The sequence below is a fragment of the Rhea americana genome, unplaced genomic scaffold, assembly GCF_003343005.1.
Source record: "Rhea americana isolate MKP2758 unplaced genomic scaffold, rheAme1 scaffold_685, whole genome shotgun sequence".
Lineage (NCBI taxonomy): Eukaryota > Metazoa > Chordata > Aves > Rheiformes > Rheidae > Rhea > Rhea americana.
The window spans coordinates 1-1,160 of record NW_028186851.1 but is presented as its reverse complement, the minus strand read 5'-3'; the positions used below and the strand labels follow the sequence as shown (position 1 = coordinate 1,160).

At 78.4% G+C, this 1,160-nt stretch overlaps 1 protein-coding gene across 1 annotated transcript in view; it reads right to left on the bottom strand.

Moving 5' to 3' along the window:
* Positions 1-1,128, bottom strand: part of OPLAH (5-oxoprolinase, ATP-hydrolysing) — a gene marked incomplete at its 5' end in the record, with an annotated part of 5,331 nt that extends 4,203 nt beyond the window's left edge. Inside the window, 5 exons of the mRNA XM_085321199.1 lie at positions 5-139; positions 284-396; positions 542-804; positions 872-939; positions 992-1,128. Of these exons, the coding sequence (XP_085177325.1) occupies positions 5-139; positions 284-396; positions 542-804; positions 872-939; positions 992-1,128 (716 nt within the window). The remainder of the gene's footprint in view (positions 1-4; positions 140-283; positions 397-541; positions 805-871; positions 940-991) is intronic.
* Between the last annotated feature and the right edge of the window lie 32 nt (positions 1,129-1,160).

Here is a 1,160-nt window from a genome sequence, read left to right as displayed (position 1 = left end):
GCACTCCTGCTCCAGGGCCGCGATGCGCCCGTCCAGGCGGGCGAAGGCGCCGGGCTCGTAGCGCAGGGCGCAGGGCGCCTGCGCCTCGTGCACCACGTCCGCCAGGGCCATGCCGTAGGCCGAGAGGATCCCGCTGTACCTGCGCGACACCGACACCCACCCCGCGGGGTCCCGCGCCGGGCGCCGCGTCCTGCGCCCGGGCAGCCCCCAGAGCGCCCGGGGGGGCCGGGCACCCCCGCCCCAGAGCGCCCGCCCCAGAGCGCCCGCCCGCCCGCGCACGTACTTGTGGATGAAGACCTCCTTCATGCCCAGGGCTCGGGCGATGGCGCAGGCGTGCTGCCCCCCCGCGCCCCCGAAGCAGGCCAGCACGTGGCGCGACGTGTCGTGGCCTCGCGCCTGCCGGGGTCGGGGAGGGGGGAGAAGGCACACACGGGACGTCCGTCCCTCCCCGAGCACGGAAACACCCCCCCCCGGGGGCCGGCAGCCCCGACCCGCCGCCCCCGCGGCGCGGCGCGGGCCGGATTCGTGCCCGCGGCCTCACCTGCGTCAGGGAGCGGATGGGCCGGCACATGGCCTCGTTGGCCACCCGGATGAAGCCCATGGCCACCTCCTCGACGGAGAGCGGGGCCCGGGGGCCGGGGCCGGCCGGGAAGGCGTTGACGCGGGCGGCCAGCTCCCGGAGGGCCCGCAGCGCCGCGTCCCGGGACAGCGGCTGGTCCTCGCCCGGGCCGAAGATGCGCGGGAAGTACCGCGGGAGCAGGCGGCCCAGGCAGAGGTTGGCGTCGGTGACGGTCGGCGGCCCGCCTGCGCCGAGGCGGGGACGTGAGCGCGGCGCCGGGGACCCCGCGGCGCCCGCCCGCGCCGCCCTCACCTTTCCGGTAGCAAGCGGGGCCGGGATGGGCCCCCGCGGACTCGGGGCCGACCACGAAGAGCCCGGACCTGGGGCGGAGCCGCGGGGCTGGCGGCAGCGTCGGGCCCCCCGGCCGCCCACCTGAAGAAGAGCATGGAGCCGCCGCCGGCCGCCACCGTGTTGATGTCGAGCTGGGGGGCCTGGATGCTGACGCCGGCCGTGGTGGCCTCGAAGACGTGCTCGTAGTCCCCGGCGTAGCGGCTGACGTCCGTGGAGGTGCCTGGGCGGCACGGTCAGCACCGTCCCCGGG